The sequence below is a fragment of the Tyto alba genome, unplaced genomic scaffold (assembly GCF_018691265.1).
Source record: "Tyto alba isolate M040663 unplaced genomic scaffold, T.alba_DEE_v4.0 Super-Scaffold_42, whole genome shotgun sequence".
In the NCBI taxonomy this organism is placed as follows: domain Eukaryota; kingdom Metazoa; phylum Chordata; class Aves; order Strigiformes; family Tytonidae; genus Tyto; species Tyto alba.
The window spans coordinates 12,372,977-12,395,219 of NW_024881318.1; the positions used below are offsets into that span (position 1 = coordinate 12,372,977).

A 22,243-nucleotide genomic window follows, 5' to 3' on the forward strand; every position below is an offset into this window, starting at 1 on the left:
TTGACTGAGTGGTGTCCAGCCCCTAAATGGCAAATCGAGACTATAAAACAAAGAATCAGTCTCTGTTTTCTGCTGGATCAGCACATTCCTTCTGTTATTGCAGTTATTGTTGTGTCTGAATACCTAATTAATTACAACAGTAAACGCTGGCTTCTTTAATCACAGCATCAGCTGTCCTAATCAATCTTAATAATATGGAATCTGTACTATGGCACCCATGAATTTTAATCTACATAAATTTCTTAAGACCTCTCGCAAGCTTGTTGTATGAAATGATATAATTATGGATATAGATTAGGGCTGTAGAGAGTGATTTAAATTGGATTTAAGGAGAAGGTGAATAGAGCCCTCCCACTCAGTTATTTATTTATTTATTTTAATCCTGACTTTCACATAGATTTTTTTTTTTTTGCTATCATTATTTTATTTCCCCCCCACACTGATTGAATAACACTGTCTCTCTTTGATCACTCTTCTTTCCCATCCACCCTCCCAGAGGTGGTAGTGGCCAAGCTGCAGCTCCCTGGAGAGGTGTAAAATACCTGAAGGACAGTGAGAGAAATGAATAGATAAGGCAGAGCACAAAGCTGTGGATACGGGTGATAGCACGTTTTTGTAGACACATGCAGGGAGCAGTACTGCAAATCAGAGTGAGATAGATGGAAAAGAGTATGCCTGTCAGAAAATGCATGGGCCTCCTTTTGATGGCTCAGGCAGTAACCATCATCCTTTTCTTTTTTTCAACATCCCTACTGACTTCAGTGTAGCTTCTCCTTATTTATGCCCCTGACCATCACAGCAGACTCCAGCCCTCTGTCCCCTACAAACATTTTCTCCTGGAGTGTCCATAGAACAGCTCATCTTGGCCAGACACTGTAGCCAGGTTACTGACATCTTATGAAGGATTCTTTATAGAACATCACTTAAACAACATGATTCATTCTGCCACCTCCATACTTTCATTGTCTGACAAAAGCTAAATGTCGGGCCTAACACTAGCTACATGCCCCTTTAAAAAGCTGGATTTCAATCTAGAGATATATCAGTAGTAAGAAAGCTTCCTGGTGTTAATTTTAAAGCATTGGTATTTCATGCTGACTTGAGAAATCATCCCTGGTTTTTGGCATCAGGAAGAGGATTTGTAAAGTGACATTAACAGATCTACTTTCTTTGAAGGACTTGGGAGTCATTTCTTGACTTCTGCCTAATGAATAAGTGCTGCCTTCGTTAAATTTATATTTATGGCCATATAGTAGGTCATTGCCTTGTTTTATGTCTCCAGGTTTATGGAAGGTTATCTGCCATTGTCACCTTGTGGCATCTTGTCCAGGATCATCTCGAAAAGAGACAATTGTATCTGAGCAGGATTTTCCCTATGGAGATATGGAAATGATCAAATTAATATAGAGGCGATGTCCAGGGATAAGGCTCTTGCCCTGAGCTGCCAAATTAAGTTACTATTAGCATTTGTTTTCACATAGCTTCTGCAAAGCAGCAATGCTACATGGACTTCAGTGAGGCTGACATGATTGACAGTTGTCTTCTGGCCTCTCAGGAGACTCTCTGCTTCTTTCATGTCACCAGCTGATCCTCAGTGTGTACATTACACCACATTAAATCTCTTAAATGTCTCTATGTTGGATGTAAGATCTCCATGAGTCTGACCACAAGGAAAACTATTTCAGGTGTTACCTATGGGTCCATTTGCACAGTGACCAGTACATCCAAGGTCTTTTGATGATGTTACAACTTAAAGACATGCTAGTTCTGGTCCAAAAGCCCCTTTAAGGTTCTTTATGATATCCATATCCCTCAGTTAGTGTCTCCTCTACCCCTTATAACTCTTATCAGCCCTTACTCAGTTATTTACCTTCTGGGCCACAGTGGGCTTACACCCTGACACAGACAGCATGCAGAGAAGCTGAGGTCTGTTCCCTACTCTGCATGCCCATGTTTAACTAATATTTGTAGTAACAGAGAAGCCTGGCCAGCTGGATGGGGAGAAAGGGTGGCTGAGACAGGTTAACTCTCTGACCTTAGTGGAGCATGATCTGTGTGAAGGCCACAGGGTTGTACACCCTATTAATTTCTGTGTATTTTATGGAGGAATAAAGCAACATTCCCTCATGATGTCCTTGTGCTGAGACACAGAGAAGATGCCTGCTTCCCCATAAATTTGAACTACGGTGTGTGGTGTGCTCCAACCTACATTCACACGTAACTCCTGGGGCAAGTCGGCTCTGGATCATGAGCCCTTCATATATCTGAGTAGTTGTTGAACTTCTCATAGGTCATTAGTATGTAGGACTGTCATTTTACTAAACACAACATGACCACAACTTCCTCAAATGTCTAATCTTTGTCTTGAAATTTCTGCATCAATACCAGCTGTTGGCTTTATCCACACTACAGCTGAGACCTCAGACAGTTATGCCCTTCGCTAGGTTTAATTCATCTGGCAGAGTGAGCAGCAACATGAAGATATATGCTCATGGCTGCCCAAGCTACCATATCTTTGTGCTGGGGTACCCAGCCTGTCCTGGAGTCTGTGACCCTGCATCTTTATAGGCTGTGTTGGCCAGAATGGGTACATCTACTGTACTGAAGTCACACCTTCATTTGCTGAGTAGGCACACTCTTCGAGCTAAGGAAGATGAGTTCTTCATTGAGCAAAGGTCATCACTTCTGTTTTTAAGAGCTGACAAGTTAAATTCCTGCAGGTGGTGACTCACTACAACTGCTTTTCCCAAAGAATCAAGATAGGGTATGAGATTACAAGTAAAATCCAGAGTCTCAAGCCAGACATTGTTGCCTTCTCATGCTGTCTAATCCTAGATTCCCAGATGTTTTCAACTTGCTCCTTTTCAAGAACGTCCAGGGATGGTTGGATCAGTGCTAGGGTCCTGTGTGTTAGACCAGCCACCTTGCCTCTTCTTTACCTATGAGTAATTGATTCCTGGCTTGGAGCAAATCTGACTGAAATGAGAGGAGAGTCTTCCCACTGTTTTGCATGTACTGTGAGCCATGAGGAAATTCCTTGCGTGATCTGGGGCACAATGCATCCTCCTGAGAAAGAAATACATAGTTAGATACTACCCTTGCTGACAAGTCATTAAGACTCAGGAAGTTAATGAACTCTAAAAGCTTCTTGTGGGAGGGGAAAAGGCTGCATTTAAAAGCCTCTTGTCCCAAACCCTTTAAATAAAGCATTTGTCCAGTTTTAATATTTAATCTTAAAGATGAACCATGTTTTTCAGTGTGTATTTCCCAAGCAGAATAGCTTAGTTATGGACAGAGCATGGCTCCAAAGGCAGGCAGGATATCCACAAACAGGGTAAGGAGAGCAACTCTGCAGAGAACCGTGTGGTCCTGTTCAGGATGTAGCTGGGAGAGTGGGCAGTTCTTACGTGTGCCCAGCTTATACAAGGAATAAAGGAGAGGACCAGTCAGACACACACTGCTCAGTGACTTCTCTCATATCAACAAAGAGGCAGTCACTGCTAATTGTCAGCATGTCAGAGAGCAAACGAGCATGCCTGAATGCAGCCTCAGTTGCAGAGGAAGGAAATGCTGCGTGTATCTTCTGAGCAGTGGAAACAATTACTTCTTCTAGCTCGATAAATACAAGTGCAGCCAAGGAAGGGCAGTTACCTCTGGAGCAGACACAGTAGATCATCTCCTTTACTGGTGATGGCAAAACCATAGTTGTCTTACAAAGATTTGCTCACTTTACCATATGTCCCCTCACCTTCCTCAGGAGATATCTTCTACATGACAGGATTTGGTCATTTTGAGGGGTCCAAGTTATTGTGATTCATTCTCCCAAGGGGGTGTGGGAACTGATGTATCACTCAACATTTCATAGCTGTTCAGTTTTCTTCTGGAGCAATATGCTCAATATTCTAGTTTTAGAGAGGAAGAGTTTTGAGCAGAGGTTAAAAAGAACAGATTTTAGTTGTTTCCTTCTTCAACAAAGCAGGAATAAATGGAAACAGTTTTTGTATTTTCCAAGCATTTCCTCCAGTTTCCTGGAGCATCTATGCTTTTAAAATATAGCTTTCTATCTCTATTATGCCTTCCACTGATCTCCCACAGGTTTTAATGTATTCTCCTCACAACTCTTTCCAAGGGGTGAAAATCCTTACAGTAGGACAGTGCTTTTCCATTTCACATACACACATATTCAGGGACCTGCAAAAAGTCAACTAGGAAATCAACCAAACAGATTCTGATTTAAGACTGTGATCCCACTTATTTCTTCTTGTGACTAGCCCATACTCTAGTCCTCATGGTCTGTAATGCCCATAATGAACAGGATCTTCCAAGCCTTAGCCAGCTAATTGGGTTTGTCCCCTCAAAGTTTGGTCTTGTCACCTTTCCTCCTTGTATTTTGGAAGAAAAGTGCAAGATCTTGCAAGTATCCATCTTGATCAATGGTAATCTTTGAAGTTAAAGCTGAAGCTGGTATTTGCATTTGTAAGAAAACATTTTATCCGTGGTCTTTGAGTCTGTAACGCTCATGTTTGTCAACCTCCCTCACACTTTGGCATACAGTCAGTGTCTCTCCTTGGATAGGTCAATGGCACCAAATTTCATTCCAAGAGGCCCACACCTTTGCACCCTCCAAGCCCTTGTCTCCAGCCACACTTCTGTGCCTGTAAGATGGAAGAAGGTAGGATGGAGGGGGGAAAGTGCAGCTCCCTAAGGGCTCATCCTACAAGTAAGAAGCCAGAGGGACTGTGTAAATGTAGAATGGTGCAGCACCAATAAATACAAATTAAATTCATAACAAGAAATGAAATACTAGGGTCAAGGTGACATTTGGACTGGAGGTTCAGCCAAGCTTTGCTTTAAATATTTTATTGCTGCAGATAAAGAAAGACCTTATCGAACACATTTCTCTCTCTCTCTTTCTCTACAACCAAAGGGGAAAAAGAAAGAAAAAAAAAAAATATTAACTAGCTTTGGTTGTATTTGAGCTAGACTTCAAAGTTTCACAAAAATAAACAATTTTAGGGGGAAGGAATGCACACTTGTAAAGAGAAAAAATGTACTTTGAAGCTGGCAAAGGACTGCATGCCTTACACAGAGATTCACAGCATCGTCCCTGGAGCAGACAAGTGGTGTCCCCTTCCCCTCCAAGCAGCATCTCCTCTCTCACAGAAGGCTGCCTGGCAGCAACACAGTCCTTCAAAACGATGGCAGGATGGCAGGAGCCACTGCTTTGTTCTCTTCTCCTTCCCCCTGTTATGAGCCTGTTGTTTTGTGCTCTGATTGAAAGTTTCATGTGACTGTAGCTGTCACTGAAATCTGAGTTTGCACAGCACTTATCACAGTGTCAGTCCTGGCATAAGATGAGGGCTCTCTGGGGTTGATTATTGCAGTGTCAGAAATCTGCATGATCAGAGGTGGGCTCCATAATTTAAGTTTGGGAAAGGAGGAGAGAGGTTTGTTTGCCCTGTGCTCCAAAGTCTCACAGGGTGACAACTAGGGGACAGAGGTCTCCTGGCCATTATGTGGGGCTCTGAAGTCCTGTCCATAGGATGAGCAAGCTGCAGCTCCTCTGGGACCTTCAGCCCCTTGGTCTTTCTGTCTCACACCACGTATTGATAAAGAAAGAGAAAAAAAGAATGCCTGTCATGTTTTAACACCTTAATTCCTTCTGTCTCTTGTGTCTCCACAGCACAGAGCCCTACTGCAGCAGACCCCTTGCAGCAAGCCTACGCTGGAGTGCAGCAGTACGCAGGTCGTTAGTATTAACACTTTCTCCCAATAAAACTTTCTCTTCTCTAAAGACTTTGATCTCTTAATGTACCTGAGGGGGCTCTGGGAAGGGAGGTGTTTGTTGTTACAGTGGTGAACTGGGGGCCACTGACTGTCAGATTAAATTCCCACTTGTTGTGAAAATAAACGTAAATCCCAGGGTCTTCTCACCCTAAAGAGACAACCTCCTCCCTTTCCCCAGGGACAGGCTCCCACTGACCTGTACCTCCGTGCACCTTCTCCAACAGGGCCAGGTCCAGTCTGCTTAGCGCAGTGCACAAACACAAAATCAGGCCACTGACTTGGAGGCCACTTTTTATAACAGGTCTCCTCTCTGCTGCAGTGAGGAGAGGAAATGGGCAAGCAGAGCTACTGCTGCTGTGCCTAACAGGGTATGGTATGCCTGCACATAGGGTATGTCTACACAAGCCATACCCCAGCTGGTTAGTTTGAGGCTTGCTTAGGAGCTGTACAGACATACGCCTGGCTTCCCAGCAGCTTTCTCTACAGCTCCCAATGAGTCAGCCTACAACCGAATTGCCCTGTACACTGAGCACCTCCTTTGCAGTTGATGGACTGACATCAGCTAAAATGACCTGGTGCAGACCACGACCCTGCTGTGTTCAGCCTCCCCTTGTGAGGAGTCCATGGCTAACGTTGCAAGGAAGCTGACACCCCAAAGTCATTATTTCCTGTGGTAACTGGAGCAATCATGGGCTCCCGCTGAGGAATGGTTATTATCTCATGTCAGCGCTGTATCTGGAAACTTAATTTAATTCTCCATGTAGGGCTTCATTTGCTGATGTTTTAGTTATTGTCATTTATTGCTTGTGAGGTTTGATAGATGAGAAGCATCTCAACCCTTTGAGCTGTTAATTAACCCCTCTGAACACACATGGCCCCTATCCCCCTTTCTTTGGGCTCGCAGGAGACCCGTACTCTGTATTTTTAGCAGCAAAGCCCATCATCTACCATCTGTGGTACTGAATGGCTCCCCTTGTCTTCTTGGTGGGGGAGTTGAGGTGGGGAAAATTGTTTAATTGCTACAAACACACTGTTTCCACTGTGTGTGTGAGAGAGGAAGTCTCTATGGACATGAAAGAAAATGTATATATGAGAATGTACATACAAGTGTGCCTATACAGTGTGTGGGCATACAATGATTACAGTAAGGGAGGAATCGCATGTGAACTGTTTTTATGAGCATGTGAATTTATCAGGGTGCAAGAGAGATTACACAGGGAGACGTGTACATGCATTCTGTTTGTGTCTGTCAGCATGGGCACCAACATGCTGAGTTCCTGAATGAATGTGTTTGTGGCACCATCTGGGATGGTTACACATCTCTGCTGGGAGAGATCTAGTCAAAGACCACTATTTACATGGCCTGGCTGTCCCTGGTGTTACTGCTGATGAAGCTGAAGGGAGGGTGGGTGCGTGGGCCATGTGGCACCTCCTGGAGCACAACCATGGTACTTCTGCCTCATCTCAGGCTGCACAAGATGGCGCTTCACAGAGCCAAAATGCAGGGGGAAATCCTACATCTAGCTTGGTATGATGGTTTGGAATGAAAGGTCCTTGCTCCTCAGCACTGAAATCTGTCCCTCTTTCTTCTCTCCCCTTCTCTCCCCTGTAGCTGCTTATCCTGCTGCTTATGGCCAGATTAGCCAAGCGTTCCCACAGCCACCTCCCATGATCCCACAGCAACAGAGAGAAGGTGAGTAAATGGGATGTCCTCCTTTCTGGCCCCAGCACACCATCTCCACCACATTGGTTCCCCTACTCATATGCCTATAGAGTATCCATTAAATGCTCAATTGCTTTCAGTCCCTAGCCCACGGAGTCTTTCCTCCATTTCCATATGTGGCACAGCATCACTGACACTGGTATAAATCAGTATGCAGGAACACCCTCATGAGGCATCACTGCTGAGATCCTCTCAGTCCCCAGGGAGGGGAGCATGCTGATGTGTGTGGAACATGGAAAGACTTGCTAGCAGAGTAGCCAGTAGTGTCCAGTGGGGGGTCTGTGTTCAAGACAAGCAATAAGAATGCAGATAAAACTGCAACTGCATTGGAATAAAGAATTTAATAGGAAATAAAGCATTTGTGGCCCTTCATTAGAAGCCACTAACGTGATTTCAGACACCTGTTATATAGAGCTAATTTAGTCCCTTCTGCCTCCTTTGACAATCTGGAAACAGAAATCAGGCCTTTCAGAGCACAATCTCTATATCACAATGACATAAATCATGTAGTAAAAGTACCTATTTCTTTATACTGTCTATGAGAGGAGTCTGGGTTATCTAGTCTACAGGTCTGGATGGCTTCACTGAAGGCATGAAAAGGAGAGGTGAATCTCCTACTAATGCACGTAAATATTTTGGGAGGCAACCATGCCATGTAATGTTCCCTTTACAGTCAGAAAGGGGCAGTGGGATTCTCAGAGACAACCCACTCAGGTAGTCCCAGTTGTCCTCCAGGGAGGCCACTGATCTCTTTTGACAAGAAGAGGGGACTGCTTGCCTATGTGAGGCATTTAAGTCAGGTACTTCAGCTTAGTGTAGAGACCTTCATTTTAAATAATTACATTTCAACTTTTATCCTCTATTAGATCACTACTTCAGATATATTCTATGTTATACGTGTTATTATATATATATAATGACATTTAATATTTTAATATAGTGTAACAGTCAGAATTAAATGAAATGAGATTACTCTATCAAACTAAAACATTCTGATGGCCTAGAACTACTTTGGGGGAGAAATCTTATTTTGTAAGAAAATTAGAAATGTCAGCATTTCAATCTAATTTGGAATTAATTTTTTCCGATGTCAGAATTTCCTGGGGAACACAACTTCCAGCTCCTGATTAGCTCTAGTACATGTCCCTGCTGTGAGAACAGATGCACAGACCTAACGTATCATTACAGATATGTTTCCCCCATGCTGAAGGACTTTGCTTTTTATTACTTACTGGGGCTAGATTAAGCACAGGACAAAATGGCGAGCAGATCATTGTTCAGCATAGCATTGTACCAGGAGCTATTAGAATCAAGGGATAGCTGTTGTGTACACCTTGAAGACCCATTGCCCAAAGACCCCTGTGTTTGCAAGGTATGGTGTGTCTCTATGGGTTGAGGGTGAGTGTCACCCAGCAGACAATAACTCCTTACTCCTTCCTATAGGCAGCTGTTGTTGATGGTTGGGTTCCAGATATATGAGATGAACCACCAGTCCAATGCACGTTGTTTTTTCACAGTGTCTTCCCTTTTTCTGCAGTGTTTAGATACTCTGGCTTTCTCTGCTGCTTTCTAGAGGGAGAATCTCTAAGGCACAACACTTCGTTTTAGTAGAGGGTCAAGACCTTTAAGCATCTCTAACCTTTAACAGGAAAACACAGCAAGAGAAAACTCTAATAATAATAATGCTCAGTGCTGAGAAGAGTACTTTATGTTTGCAAGGATGTGCACAAAGATTGATTTGTTAATGAACCAGCCATATCACAACAATAACATCAATGATCACATTGTTAATAACAACACTAACTCTCTGCTCCTGGATCCCTGTTGGATAACAAGCCCAGAGCCGCTTGGCTGCTGCAACATTCCTGTAGAGACTAGTCATTACTTCCACACGAGTGCTGGGGCTGCTGGCATCTGCTAGGTTGTGTAGAGTGGAAAAGATCCGAAACAATCAAAGCTAGAGATAAAGTCTTGATTCAGGTCATGTCAATCAGGAAAAACTTGAGGGTAATTTTAAATACGTATGGTATTACACATCTTGACATAGTTTCTGAAACTCAGAAGTAGACTTAGATATTAAAGTGGTGCAGGCTTGTGACTCTCATCTGCCCTGTGCTCAAACATGCTGAGGACTGAATAGCAAGAAGATGCAGAAGACACAAGAAAATTCCAGCTTCTGAGTATTTGCTGTTAGAGGTGAGGTGTGCAGCTGACCAAAGGGCTGCTGGCTAACTTCATACAAACTTACAGGACAGTCTGTTTTTAATTATTGTTGGAAGACCAGTCTAGTCACAGCCACTGGAAGGCCAGTCTAGTCATAGCCTTTCTTTATGACACTGATTCCTGGTGTTGGGGATGCAATGATAGCTGATGTCAACAGAGGGATATTGATTTTACTCATGTAGACAGTGGACACCAAGGAATAGGCTGGTTCTGCAGCTGTCCCCATGCTAAAAAACTAACAATGAACTGGAGAGTGAGAAACATGGGTAGAACAATGGCTTAGCAGCTCCGATCCAACCAAGCCAAATAAACATGGACCCACCACAGAGTTGTTTACCATGTGCCTCTGTGTACTCAATCACAGGTTTTTCCATTATCCAGCATGATTTGTCTGTAATTTACAGACCATTCATAAATTGTGCATTTCTTAGAACTTTTCCTTCCTTTTTGTCCAAATAAAGGCTATCTGTGCTTCTTGTGTATTAATGAATAGAAATATCTATAACCTAAATCCATAAAACCAGGAGCCATGGTAGATGTCAGGGTAGAAATTAACCTTCATTCTGTTCTTATAACGTGTCATGATATGTTATATTTTGAACTTACAGTCCTTTTGAAAACCAAAATAAATATGTGGTACATAATTTTATTACTGTATTTAACCCTGAACTGCCAAGTATAATGATCTCTAACAATCCATTAACTCAGTCCAAAACAAGACCTTTCTCTCCAACAAGATAGTCTTCACTAAGATTTTGTCATACCAGCTGTGATGTCCCTCTTGCTCCAGTGATCCTGACAGAGTCCTTTAAAACTCATTACATGTGTGCACTGAGAATTAACTTAGCTTTTCATAACATTCTGAGCTGAACAACTTATTCCTTCAGTTTTTTAAAAATATACATGTATATACAAAGAGGTGGTCATACACATAAACACATACTCTTCCATGGAGTGCCCAGATTAACCTGACTCAGGAAAAACAAAAACAAAAACAAAAACAAAAATGAAAACAAAACAAAACAAAACAAAACAAAAAAAAAAAAAACAAAAAAAAAAAAAAAAAAAAAACAAAAAAAAACAAACACAAGGTAGAAGGGCTGAGGCAGACAAATCTTGTTTTGTGAATTCTCTAACAAGGAATCTAACTGTGATAGGTAACTTATGGATGGATGGATTTTACAAAAAATTTCTCGTTTAACTCTAATGACAGAACTTTCATATGTGTAGATAGTAAAACAAATCAAACTACCCCAGGTTGTTTCTTAGTAGCAGGTGGAGTTTTCAACATCTGAAATTAGCAAAATCATTCTGTTATTGGGAACAGGGTGAATTTGGCCTTGAATGTCTGAGTTGATATGAGAAGCCACAGCATGGACTTCCAAGCCACATTTCAGAGCTGAACTGGACTTTGTGGATGGTGTCTGCTTTTTCATATCCTCCCTGGTCTCTTCCTCTTGGTCACTGAGCAATGTGAGGCAAAGCTGATTTCAAGGTGAACTAAGGATTATTCTCTCCTTGAGCCCAACCTCTAAACCTGGTGTAGATGAAGTCATGTGCATCCTGGTCTGCCTTATGCCTTAGTAGGTGTCTCTCAGCACACACAGGCAGAATCCCTACCCATGCACAAGCCATCCAAGACCCCAGGAAATGCAGCTGGTATATTTGAAAGAATTTGCCAGTTTTACAGAGCAAACTGCTGGCTCTGGTGATGTCAGTGGGAATTTTGCCACTAATTGCATCAAAGCCAAGATTTTACCCATTCTATTATAATGTGGATATCAAATCCCACAGCAGAAGTGCTCTGGGGCACGTTCAGATGAAGGAATGAATTTTTCCCTGCTATTCTGGACCATGGTCTTCTCCTGGGCAGAATTTTCTAAATTCTGACAGACACCTAAGGGAGTTGGTGTTTGTTTAACACTTTCAGACTGTTTCATATTTAGTTTATCATGCCAGTAACTCCACATTGTGTGGAAATTAACTACAGCAAGGACTGGAGAAGGGATAGTTGCTCAGTGAGACTAAGGAAGAGTCAGACAGGACATGGAGGGAAGATGGAAAAACTTGGCATGAAATAGGGGTGCCTGATTGTGGGCCACTGAGGTTCAAAAGTAATTTAGCTAAGCAGATAATGGGGTGTCTAATTAGTTAATTATCCCACTGTACCACTGTCCCCCCCATTTCAAAGAAACCCTGTGACCATCCTCATGACCTCTAGGAAATGCACAAGATGCAAAGGATCAGCTGTTCCTTCATGACAGTCCTTTTAGCAAATTAGTGGGGAAAATTGTGCTTAGCAAATATTCATTAGGGTTTCATTTTCCATTAATCCAAAAGGAAATGTGGAGAGCCTGTGACTTCAATCACGCTGAGACCCAGGAATTTTAATGAGCTTTAAATGGGCATCTGTCAGAATCCTGACTTCGCCGTACTTCTCCTGCCAGCCGGGGGGATGAGTAATGGCTAATAAAAGGTGGGAGCATCCAGGCAAACTCCTCTCCCTAACAGGAAAGGCAAAGTTGTAATTTGCTGTGTTATGACACTGTAATTATGCTTTGATGAAGAAAACAAGAACAATAAAAAAACCTTTCTTTCCCCACACTGTGCCCTAGACATAAGTGGGGGAAAATTGGCTGAGTCAAGGTGCAGGGCTGTAGACACATGGGCTGGGGGGAAGGAGGAAACCATCCTTCCCTCTGTCCTCTCACACTTGTGGCAAGAAGAACGCACTGTATTCCCTTCATCTCAACACCCTTGAGCAAAGCAGAGCTGTCAAGGTCAGTGCAGAGATGGGCAGCAGATGTAAGTACCTTCAGAAATAAGACCATGAAAAAATAATCCCCATCTCATACTATACAGTTTTCTGCTACTGAGCACTGCAAGGGTTTTAAATGTTTATCTTTTTCAACAAAACTTGGACATACCTGTTCCCTTTTGACTTTTGCTCAAGTACAGCATGCTTAAAAATAAAAGTCACAATGAAAATTTTTATTCTAGGCTATTTGTCCAGAGGCAGATTCTCCCTTTTCTGACCCAAAATATAATTTCAAAAGAACATTCTCTGAGGGTCTCTACTTTAACAAAACTGCATATTCCAACTAAAGACTCCTCTCTGGATGTTTTCCAAGCACTGTCCGAAGTCTGTAAGAATATATATAACAGCACTGAGGCAAAAGAAAAATTCCTCTTGCCTAGTAATTTGGATTTAAATTCATCTGTAGTCTTTCTTGCAGAACCCTCTGGAATGGGGGACATGGTCAAACTGTCCAGATTTCGGGCAGTCTTCAATCTTTGGGGCAGTCTTCAAGCTTTGGGGCAGTCGAGCTGGGGGACTGAATGTAAAATTCTACAAAAAAAAATATAAGCCTGTGGGTTTGTGCATATCTTTCTACTTGTTATCTCAGTCCTCACACAGATGCAAGAAGGATAATGAAACTTATGCATGCAGACACTGAGAAGAGGCAAGGTTCAGTGTGGGTCACTCAAAACTTTACAGATGAAACGAGATTATGAGAAGCAAAGAAAAACCATGGCTCACATTCTTTCATTCCTTTTGTTCTTATTCCTCCATTCTGTCTTTCCATGGTCACACGTGCTGCTGCATTCCTCTGTCTCTAGATTTTATCCCAGTGTCTGTCCTGGAAAGGTTAATGAAGTTAGCATAGCCTCCAGGTGACTTTCTGAGTTCCTGGTCTTCTGCTTTGTCTGTTCCTCTGAGAGTCTATAGACTGCTTCCTAAAGGTGACCCCTCATCTGTCAGAGAGGATGGTTGTCAAAGTAAATCTTCAACATGTGCTTTCTCATATCCTATTTCTCTCCATTCATGGGTCTTCTTTTTCTCTTGATAGGACCAGAGGGCTGTAACCTGTTTATCTACCATCTGCCCCAGGAGTTTGGGGATGCTGAGCTGATGCAGATGTTCCTGCCTTTCGGTAATGTCATCTCCTCGAAAGTGTTTGTGGATCGGGCGACAAACCAAAGTAAATGCTTTGGTGGGTAAAGATAACAAAACAATTAGATTCATCCAGGAAAGGGCTTTCTCTGAATACTTTACCTTTCAAACTGCTTTCTTTCTGCTTAAGCTTTATGATTTCTCTCAATTTACTCCTGTCAATACTTTCCCCTTTCCCTCTTTCTCTCCTAATTGTCTCATGCTCAGAGTTGCGTGTGCTGCTTAGAGGTGGAGGTTTGGCATCTCACCAGCAGTGGGGTGCTTTTGGCTGCTAGTGGTGGGGTGGAAAATATCCCCTGCCTTGGAAGGGGAGGTGGGGAAGATACAGAAAAGACTAAAGCATCTGAAGCAAAATGGAGGGGACTGGGGGGATAGGTGAAATGATGACAGGGTCAACAGCAGGAGCATGTGACAGAAGGGGAAATTCTGTAGCTAAAGAAAAGGAAAACCATGTCATGGTGTTGAAGGGAAAACAGAGCTGTGGGGGCAGCTTTGGAGCAGTTGTGATGCATTAGACTGCAAAAAAGACAAGGCCTGAAGGGCTGTTCTGCTGGGGGGATGGCTGCTGGGTGGACCATAGACAGCCATGTTCTGAGCCTGATGGCCCCGAGCCAGCACCACAGCAGATACAGATAGACTGAGCTAACCCTGTGTCTTATCTGACAGGCCATGTTAAGAGGCTGGGCTTGAAATCTGCACTGTTCTCACACAGCTCTGGTCTCGCTGCTGGCTCAACTCCACCAGCTGGAGCACGGAAAGAGCACAGCCACAGCTGCCTGTGAGCCACCAGCTAGGGACACCCTGCACTGTACCTACAGCAGGAGGGCTCATCCAGCCATCAACCATGTGGTGATGTGTGCGTGGTGTCTCAGTGGGATCCCTCTGTTTTCAGAGGTGTTGCTGTGAAGTGTCCCTTCTGGTAATGAGGCAACATGGGGACTCTACCACAATTGATCCCATCTCACCCGGTAGACAGGGGATCTTCCCCATCCATGAGCCCACTACTGAGATGTGTAACTTCTGGTTCTCTGCCACCCTGCACTCCCTGTAAACCTCCTTGTAGAAATGCAAGGGGACAAATTGTTGCTTTTCTTTCCCTGTTGCGTGTAGCTGATCTGGACTCTGTCTCTCATGCAAACTTCCAGAGTTAAGACTCATTGGAGTTTCATTTGATTTTAAAGCTACTCTCAGTCTCCACACTATGCTCCCCTTCCATGCTGCTTTCTCCTTTCCCCTCCTGGATGGCCCACCTTCCAAGATTCTTACCTCATCCCTTGCTAGCTATGGTGCATGTCAGACATTCCTTCCAAGAGTTTCATGTCCCTTCTCAACGCATAGTTCCTCATGCCCATCCACAGAGGGTCTGAACAGACTATTTTCCCCTTTGATTGAAGGAGTTCTGTCCCCTGATGTGAGGGGACAGAGTGTTCCCCTTCACCAGTAGTCACTGAGTTGCTGCATTCTCAAGCACTAGAGGAATGAAGGACAAAGAGTTTGGTGTGAAGAGGCAGTTGGGAAATTCAAATGAGAAATTATGAATTAGCCCTATTCTCTCCAGAGTCCACCTGCTTTTTAGAGCTTTAACCATATAAAAGCTCATAACAAAATGAGCAGACTAGCATAACTCTAGGTGACATTGAAAATTAATGCTTCAAGGATATCCGTGTGTTAGAAATGGACCTTTGGCAATGAAATTGCCATTCCTGTCATAAATATTTAGGGGACTATTGAGCCTGGTTCTCCACAAGTGAGAAGACCAAAGGTAAATGCACAAATTATGTGAGAGCAAAGTCCAATAAGGAGTAGCTTCTGCACAGGTATTTACTTCATCTTCATTTAGCTCAAAGGCTTTCTGGCTACAAGGCTTCATGAAGATAGTAACACGTACTTAGGTTGTGGGCCAGAGTTGTGGGGCTGGATTTATTGATGCTTCCAAGGTATTGTGAGATTGTGATTGATAACTGGGCAGGAATTGAGGGATTTTAGCAGAATTTTTTCTTAACATTGAGTGTTACTGGGAGAAATTAAACATCAGCTTGTTTGATGAAGTAAACTCCAAAATGAATGGTGGGATATTCACCCTGAAAACAGAAAGGTGCTCTTTGGATGTGTTGCTTCATGTGCCCAGGTAAACAAAAACAGGAATTAGAGACTGTTAATGGATCTTAGTGACCTTATATTAGCTTCTGAGACACAAATATACAAATCCAGTCAATTTTGGGCTCCAGGGTTTGAGACCATTTTCTCTGGTTTTAACTTACTTTCCCATAGAACTGAGTGCCTGCTGTGGCTGGGTCTCAGACAAACATGTTGACTGTGTTGCCATGTGTACCACCTCTAGAAGGACAGAAATAGCAGAAGTACAGGTAGTTAATTATCACAAGTATGTCACGCTGCTCTTCAAAACCTCCCACCCTGCTGACCTTCAACTTTAAAGCAATGTAAAAATGTAGAGGATAATACAGAAAATCAGGCCTTTAATTTGTTTTGCTAGGTCCACTGAAGATAGAGCTGATTATAACTTTTTGTTCAGAAAGTCAATTTAAAAAAAAAAAAAAAAAAGTTACTTTTTCCTAAAGGAAAAGAAGGGATTTTGTTAGCTTTGAAAGTAAGAAAACTCTTTCTTTTTCTGCTTAAACATTTCCCAAATCTCAACATATAAAAACATAGCATTTGCATTCTGTTTCGCTTTTTTTTTTTAACCCAGCTAGAGCTCTCCAACTGGTAGCCTGGGGGAACAATTCTGTCTGGCCCCAGAAAGACATTCCACCATTATATGACCTTTTAAAATGTATCTGCTATGCATATCCCAAGTAAATTGTTGTAACAGAGTCTAGCCCCAGGTTGCCGAGAAATTGTTAAGAAGTCCTACTTTAGACAAACTCAAAAAATTCTATGGAGAAAAATGTCACCATGTTTTTTTTTTTTTCTGTGGGAACAGAAAATACTTAATTTGCTGCTCTTGTCTCACTGAATTACCTGTAAGCAGCCGGCCCAAACTGAGTGAGTCAGTAGAACAGCATTTCAAAACAAGACTTCTATTTCTTCCCATCTGGCTCTGAATTCTCTCTTGCATTTCCAGCGCGAAGTTATCTCCTTTGGCCACTACTGGCAAGATAGTGTAGGAGCAGCCATGGGAGTGTTAGGAAGAAAGTGAGATCAGCCACAAGCCTTTCTCCTGGTTTCTGGAGTCCATGGCTCTGCAGAGAGCCACTAACACCTGCATGCTCTGAAGAAGCCACACCATGGTTGTGAAGCCTTTAATTTTCCCAATTCAGAGGCCACTGCCTCCTGGCTGACGAGGAACAGTGAGGAATGCAAGCTACAGCAAACATCTATCTCATCTATACATGTGAAAATTCTCACAATATGTCTATTGTTTTCCATAGTAGGACTGCTTGTTGTACTGTGTAAGAATGCCTGAGAAATAATCCTGACTCCTCACTGAAAAAAAAAACATTTAAATAAGGAGGCTTCTTTGTCTTTGACTTTTCTTCTGCTGCACACATCCAGGCTAGACCCAAATCCTTCATTTTTCTCCTATGATTTTTCAAACCTCTGGCTTTTATTTTCTCCCCTATCCTGATGCAGCTGTAACATGGACAAGTGCAGACCACATTTTTCCTTCCCACTTACCAACATCCTGTCTATCCCCACAGCCTGAGCCTCCATCACATCGACCATATCAGCATCTTGTTGGGTTTCTCCTTAGGTGCTGCCTTGTCCACCCTCTCATATTCAGACTTAATGATTTCACTTTTACAGTTCTTCACCATTATGCCATTATCTCTTCTTTCTCACTAGTCCTTCGCTCAATGTCCAGATGATACCTGCAGTCTCTTCCCATATACTTTTACAGCCAGCATGTTTCTCCTACTGGGTCATGCTCTCCATTTCCAGTGAAATGGCAGGTCCACAGCATGAATCATTGTCTCTCATAGGGAAAAATTACACTTAGTCAGACACTCTCTGGGGACAGTGACTTCCATTCTCACAGCAGGCTGATCTAGGAAGACTTGCACAGAGACACAGTGTTCCACAGCCTGAACGTCAACTTCTGCAGGACTCTGGAGCTTGTCTTTGTGCAAGGTAGAGTCTGCACTAGGTGTCCCACCTTCCTACTGCATGTGTGTAAGTTATTCTCTGTGTAGGTATGATAAATGTCAGAGGACATGAAATACATCTATGTGCCAGTCTTAATGATTTTGGTGATAATTGCCATCTCAGTTATGCTGATAATTTAAATGTGACCAATTTATGTACAAGGCAAAAAGAAAACTCTAGAAGAATGACACTATTAAGGCTGCTGAGGCAAGTCATCAATGTGAGAAGAGCCATTCTTCACACTGCCCACACATGGCTAACTTTACCTCTTTTGTGGGGTGATGATACAATACAGTCCTAATTTCAGGATCACGCACTGTTGTTGCACAAGACACATTTTAAAGAATCATTTGAAGACATTAAACTGGTAAAATACAGAGACAAGAGGTGTTCTAGGAAAATGTTTTAACAGAGAGGGGAGAGAAGAGGATAGGTTTTGGCAATATTAATTAGGAAGACATGACAGAAATTAGAGAAATGAGGATGTGGATGGAGCAGCAGAGGCCAAATGGTTACCCCAAGGTGTCACATAAGATGTAGACAAATTAAAGCAAGGGGAATTGCTTTACTGGTGCACTTGGAAATTAATTCCTCCAAACACCTCTTTCCGAGAGCAGTGAGCACTTGGATCTGTCGGCACTTTGCATGACATTGAGCAATAGACACTGTCAGGTCAGTTCTGTTCCATGTCCCCACCTTGTCTCCTACGTGTATCTCCTGGGAATGTGCCTGGTCCCCATACCTGCTGGTATGGCAGCTTCAGTTTCTCCCCATGGGACAATGAGTCCAGAAGGCTGTGAAGAACCGCTCTTATGCCCACAGAGGCACCGTGGTTTCCCTCCACTAGGCTTGACATTGTCTGACACCCTAGGTGTGAACAACCACAACTGCTGGATGTTTTTCTCCTTTTCTATGCATTTCAGATGGACTTTCACACTGGCATAAGAGGTGTCCCATCCCTTTTTAAAATGTCCCACATTAGACATAACAAGGAGAATTCTAGCTTTGACTACAAACTGTGAGGGTTTCTTAGAACCATAGATTTATATGGCCTAAAGGAAACATCTTATTTGACTCCTGGTATTACACAGACATTGAGCTTTATTCTAGATTCCTGCAGGGACTCCACTGGAAAGTTGTTAGTTGGTTACCCCATTTGAAAAAACGTCCAGTCTTCTCTGAAGATGCCAAAAGAGAGAAAATAACACCACTTGATGAGGGTCATAGTAGTTAATTAATTTTGATTTTAAATGCTTCTACTTCCTACTAAACTTCTGGCTCCTAGATTATGAAAAGAAACAGGGAGTCAAAGGAGAGGGATTCAAGTTGAGAAAATCAGTGAGGAACGAGGACTGGGCACAGGAGGGAGAAAAGCTCAGAAGGGATGGGAAGAGCTAGTATGTTATTAAAAACACACTGTGACAGTTTATGACTGCAGAGTGGTGGCAGAAAAGTGGAGTGGGAGATGCAAGGCAGAAGGCAGGTCATGGCAGTCTACAGAGCTTCAACCTGGAAGCTGAAACAAAAAGAAGAAAAGGGCATCCAGAGACTAGGACACCAGCAAAGCTTTGTAGGGCCCTGGGACCAGTGGCATTGCAGATCAAGTCTAAAGGGCATTGGCAGCACTCCATAAGACATAGTAATGCAAAAACAGACCCTGAGGTACATCAGAAGAATATTGTTCAGCACTTGCTCACAATGTGCCTCCAACATGCCCTGCCAAATCTGGGAATTTCTCATTTAAAACAAACAAACAAACAAACAAACAAACCAACAGAAACACACACACAGACACACACACAAATCAACTCTCCTTGAGTTCATCGAAGGAAATGAGCATGTCCAGGACTAAGGTGGTGTAAGGGGTAAGAAATTCCAGATGTGTATACCTGCCCCATATGGGCAATCACAGGTCAACCTAGCTGTGTGCCTTGGGTTGCCCTTCTTGTAGCAGGACATTGACTCCTTTCAACAGGAAAGGATCCATGAATGAAGAGAGTTATTTATCAGCTCAAAGTTTTGGGGAGTTTCTTTTCTGATTCTTCCTTTGGTAAATAAGAAGATTCTCTTCAGATAGAAGAATTATTAGAAAGCACTTGGGAGAGAGGTGGAGTTCAGCTTGCTGCTGATACCAGTACTGTGATTAAATTTGATTATTTTTTTTCTTTTTACTTTTAACCTGATTTCAAATTTCCTAAGGAAAGTCTCTACCTGAGCCTTTCTCCCTGTAGCCCACAAAATTAGGCTATCTTTTACTTTGCATGATCTAGCAGCAATACATTTTGTTTCAGGTGTCTGGACAATATCAGATTGTCATTCCGATATAGCTGTGGGCTACAGACCAAAGCTCAGAGTGTAATGGGAGAAGTCACTAATTTGCGTGCCTGATTTGAGACAATATGGGAACAATTTTCCAGGTGCATTAGGCACGCCTGACCTCTGGGATATTTCAGTTCAGACGAGCGCTAGTTTGTTGTGGCCCTCTCCACTCTGAAGGATTTGTCACATACAGACATCCAAGGACAGATTCATAAGTGTTCAGCTTAGTTGGAAAGTAATCCAAGGGGAGGAGGACACCATTAGAGGGGTGCTTAGGACTCCCAGAGCAAAGGTGAAGGGGGCACAAAAGTTTATTCTTTGCTAGCTACTATCTGTTATACTGCAAAGCAGCTAGGATCTGACACTTCAAGTCCACAGGGTAAGGATGGGACCCATCCCAGCTGATAAGAAAAGAATTGTGTGAGTAAGAAAGAGAAGGATCTGTTCATCAAACTCACTGCACAGCACCTCCAGCCATTGCAGCTGGCTGGGGGAGGCTTTTGGGGGGAGGAGGAGGAACAGGAGAAGTGTTAGGGCTGTGAGCCACTATTCATTTACAAACTATAATTAATTTGATGTTTAGATTAATTTCTGATGCACTCTCAAAGGTGCACTGAAAGCATTTTTCCTTTATTATAATGTTGATTGCTTATTGGGGAGATAAATCTAACTGTCAGTTATGCACTGACTTACCAAAACTTTCAGACCAAGCAAGCATGTATGCATAAGGAACAGCTGTTTGCAGATCTACAGTTAAAGGGACAGCTCTGTCTTTTCCCAATAACTCACATTAAAGAAAATCTATACATTATACACAGGGATTTCTGCTTTCTTTTGTAGAAAATCTATACATTGTACACAGGGACTTCTGCTTTCTTTTGTAGCTTAAAAATTTATTAGACAAGAATATGTTAGCAGAATCTATCTTCAGTTTATTTGTCTGTACATGTGTCTATCACTGTTCTATTCAACTCTCCACACAAGTGATAGAGTCCATTCAGAATATTTCTAAGTTATGGATGTTTGCACATGCTTACTCACATGCACACTTACACAATCATTTTAAATAGGGGTAATTATATGGAGGAACTTGTTACCTCAGGGTCTTAGTGGCTACTAATTTAATGACCTTCAAGCAAAAAATGGCCATTTATTTGACTAATAGAAATAACCAATGTTAAGAGTTAATGACAGAAGAAAGAAAAAAAAATAGTTAAAAAAAAAAAAAAGACTTTTCAAAGAGATTAAAATCTTAATGCTCTGGGCTTCAAATCAGTCCATCAGCACTGAGACCTAGGAAATGAACCTGACTGGGGTCTCATGTGCCTGCACAGCATGCTATTTGCTACCACCTCCTCTAAAACCACTTTGACATTAGATGAGAGTAGATGAACCCGAATCGTGTATGGCTGATCCTACATGTTCTTCAAGGATATTATAGTTCCAAATGCGAGCACCCTTATGTGTAGAAATTCCAGAGTAGGGTTTCTAGTGCTGCTCTCATTCAGGCCAGAAGTTGCTCATCAGAAGTCAGAAATAATGACCTCTCCAATAGGCAGGCCCATTCCTGAGCTCAAGGTGATTGATCTGCAGAGTGCAGACTTACCTCATCCCACTCCTGTAAGACTGCAGACCCACCACAGCATTTTGGCTATCCATTACATCTGTTCTTATTTTTGTTTTCCCAAGATCTCTCTGATGCAAGGTGAATTTGAGCTGTTGAATGGATGAGGTCTATCAATACGTCCAATCATCCATCTGTCCCCCCATTTATCTACCTTCAACTTATTTATATCCATCTATCCTGTCTCGTTCACTGCACAGGACTGCTCTTCAGCATTTTGAAGTGTAGCTAGCTAGTTACTGAGCAGCTGTTCAATAGAACCTCACAGCTCTGTGTTTGGCCTCAGGCCTTCCTTCCCACATAATATTCAAACCCTGCTATGAATATGAATTTAATATTATTTCCTCATCTGTTTTCCTAAGGCCCTTCCCAGCAGAGCATTTGAGAGATTCACAGGGCTAAGTAACAGCATTTTCAAAGTGCTCATAGTGTCTTTGTTTCACCAAGGGGATGATGAGTCATAGAAAAATATTTAAAAGTATTTATTAATCTTGGATGCTTAATCTGA

The 22,243-nt window shown here is 42.5% G+C and overlaps 1 protein-coding gene across 13 annotated transcripts in view; it reads left to right on the top strand.

The window, feature by feature from the left end:
• The window catches only part of CELF4 (CUGBP Elav-like family member 4), a 717,922-nt gene that overhangs the window by 654,750 nt on the left and 40,929 nt on the right, over positions 1 to 22,243 (top strand). For 7 of the 13 annotated variants that reach the window (XR_004409737.2, XR_004409736.2, XM_033011138.2 and 4 more), the window contains exons 9-11: positions 5,684 to 5,749; positions 7,400 to 7,480; positions 13,585 to 13,728. Coding sequence is in view for 11 of the 13 variants with exons in the window: in XM_033011138.2 (XP_032867029.1) it covers positions 5,684 to 5,749; positions 7,400 to 7,480; positions 13,585 to 13,728 (291 nt within the window). In the remaining 2 variants the exon portion in view is untranslated. The remainder of the gene's footprint in view (positions 1 to 5,683; positions 5,750 to 7,399; positions 7,481 to 13,584; positions 13,729 to 22,243) is intronic. The other 6 variants (XM_033011144.2, XM_033011145.2, XM_033011141.2 and 3 more) reach the window with 3 other exon arrangements.